The sequence below is a fragment of the Brachyhypopomus gauderio genome, unplaced genomic scaffold, assembly GCF_052324685.1.
Source record: "Brachyhypopomus gauderio isolate BG-103 unplaced genomic scaffold, BGAUD_0.2 sc54, whole genome shotgun sequence".
NCBI classification, from domain to species: domain Eukaryota; kingdom Metazoa; phylum Chordata; class Actinopteri; order Gymnotiformes; family Hypopomidae; genus Brachyhypopomus; species Brachyhypopomus gauderio.
The window spans coordinates 1-2,500 of NW_027506878.1; the positions used below are offsets into that span (position 1 = coordinate 1).

At 47.8% G+C, this 2,500-nt stretch overlaps 1 protein-coding gene across 1 annotated transcript in view; it reads left to right on the forward strand.

Annotated features, from left to right (window-relative positions):
* Positions 1 to 270: 270 nt before the first annotated feature.
* Positions 271 to 2,500, forward strand: part of LOC143488700 (unconventional myosin-Ic-like) — a 15,733-nt gene continuing 13,503 nt past the window's right edge. Inside the window, exons 1-3 of the mRNA XM_076987550.1 lie at positions 271 to 381; positions 534 to 653; positions 1,095 to 1,177. Of these exons, the coding sequence (XP_076843665.1) occupies positions 271 to 381; positions 534 to 653; positions 1,095 to 1,177 (314 nt within the window). The remainder of the gene's footprint in view (positions 382 to 533; positions 654 to 1,094; positions 1,178 to 2,500) is intronic.

The following is a 2,500-nucleotide window of genomic DNA, read 5'->3' on the forward strand; positions in this document are numbered from 1 at the left end:
CTGTGGATAATCCTGGGGTTCATCTCTGTGGATAATCCTGGGGTTAATCTCTAATATTGCTGTTAGTTTAAAAGATGATTCAGGTTGAAGACCCTGTGAAGTAGCTGGTAGGTGTAAATGTTCAGTCTGTGTCTCAGGTTTGCCTCAGGGAAGCAGATTCCCTCCAGGGCTACACACACACACACACACACACACACACACACACACACACACACACACACACACACACACACACACACACACACACATGAGTAGGCTATAAACTCTGCCATGAAGACCAACTGCACGCTTGTCTCCTTGTTTAATCAGCTGTTGGGTGTGGACGGGTCACTGCTGAGTGAAGCTGTTACTCATAAGAAGATTGTAGCCAAAGGAGAAGAGGTAGATTCTCTCTCTCTCTCTCTCTCTCTCTCTCTCTCTCTCTTCTGTCACACTTTGTTTGTCTTCTGCACATTCATTTTGCTGACATCAATAAGCCAATAACTAGTAGCATGGATTGCTCATTCTTGTGTGTGTGTGTGTGTGTATTTCAGATGATCAGCCCATTAAGTCTGGACCAGGCTCTCTCTGCTCGAGACGCCCTGGCCAAAGCCATATATGGTCGTACCTTTACCTGGCTTGTGCAGAAGATCAACCAATCACTGGCCTTTCAGGTGTGATTACTCCTCCTTCCCTGACGAACCCTCAACAGCCCTGAAAAACATTTATATATATAAATCCCCTCTGACCATAAATAGCATTTAGTAAACTACAGGCATTTAGTACGTGTATAATAAACATTTTTTATTTGTTGATATTGTACAGTATGCTGTGCTGTAGGGGACAGGTCCTGACATGCAGGACTGTGGGCTGTAGGATCCCAGCTCAGCGGGATCTGATGACCGGGGGGGGGGGGGTCGTGTGAACTTTGTGTTTGAAAATGCTGCGTTCGAGTCTGGCGAGTGTGAGCTCCGCGATCTGAGCCCAGTGTCTTCTCCAGGCATCTAACTTGATCATGTTTGGCACTGTGCCGCCCCCTAGTGGAACCAGACTGCAGTGCCGTGTGGTTTCTGTGCCTCAGCCAGACCTTTGTGTAAGCTGGTGTGTGTTTGCAGGACGAGGTGTACTACACAAGCAAGTGTTCCTCACTTATCGGCCTCTTGGATATCTACGGCTTTGAGGTCTTCCAGCAGAACAGGTGAGCTTCCCGCACACAATACACCTCACACCTTACAATCTCACACACACTACACCTCACATCTTACAATCCCGCACACACTACACTTCACACCTTACAATCTCACACACACTACACCTCACACCTTACAATCTCACACACACTACACCTCACATCTTACATCCCACACACACTACACCTCACATCTTACATCCCACACACACTACACCTCACACATTACATCCCACACACACTACACTTCACACATTACATCCCACGCACACTACGCCTCACACATTACATCCCACGCACACTACACCTCACACATTACATCCCACGCACACTACACCTCACACATTACATCCCGCACACACTACACCTCACACATTACATCCCACACACACTACACCTCACACCTTACAATCCCACACACACTACACCTCACACCTTACAATCCCACACACACTACACCTCACACATTACATCCCACACACACACTACCACCTCACACCTTACATCCCGCACACACTACACCTCACACATTACATCCCACACACACTACACCTCACACATTACATCCCACGCACACTACACCTCACACATTACATCCCACGCACACTACACCTCACACATTACATCCCACGCACACTACACCTCACACATTACATCCCACACACACACTACACCTCACACATTACATCCCACACACACTACACCTCACACATTACATCCCACAAACACTACACCTCACACATTACATCCCACACACACTACACCTCACACATTACATCCCACACACACTACACCTCACACATTACATCCCACACACACACTACACCTCACACATTACATCCCACACACACTACACCTCACACATTACATCCCACGCACACTACACCTCACACATTACATCCCGCACACACTACACCTCACACATTACATCCCACACACACTACACCTCACACCTTACAATCCCACACACACTACACCTCACACCTTACAATCCCACACACACACTACACCTCACACATTACATCCCACACACACACTACACCTCACACCTTACATCCCGCACACACTACACCTCACACATTACATCCCACACACACTACACCTCACACATTACATCCCACGCACACTACACCTCACACCTTACATCCCGCACACACTACACCTCACACATTACATCCCACGCACACTACACCTCACACATTACATCCCACGCACACTACACCTCACACATTACATCCCACACACACTACACCCTCACACATTACATCCCACACACACACTACACCTCACACATTACATCCCACACACACTACACCTCACACATTACATCCC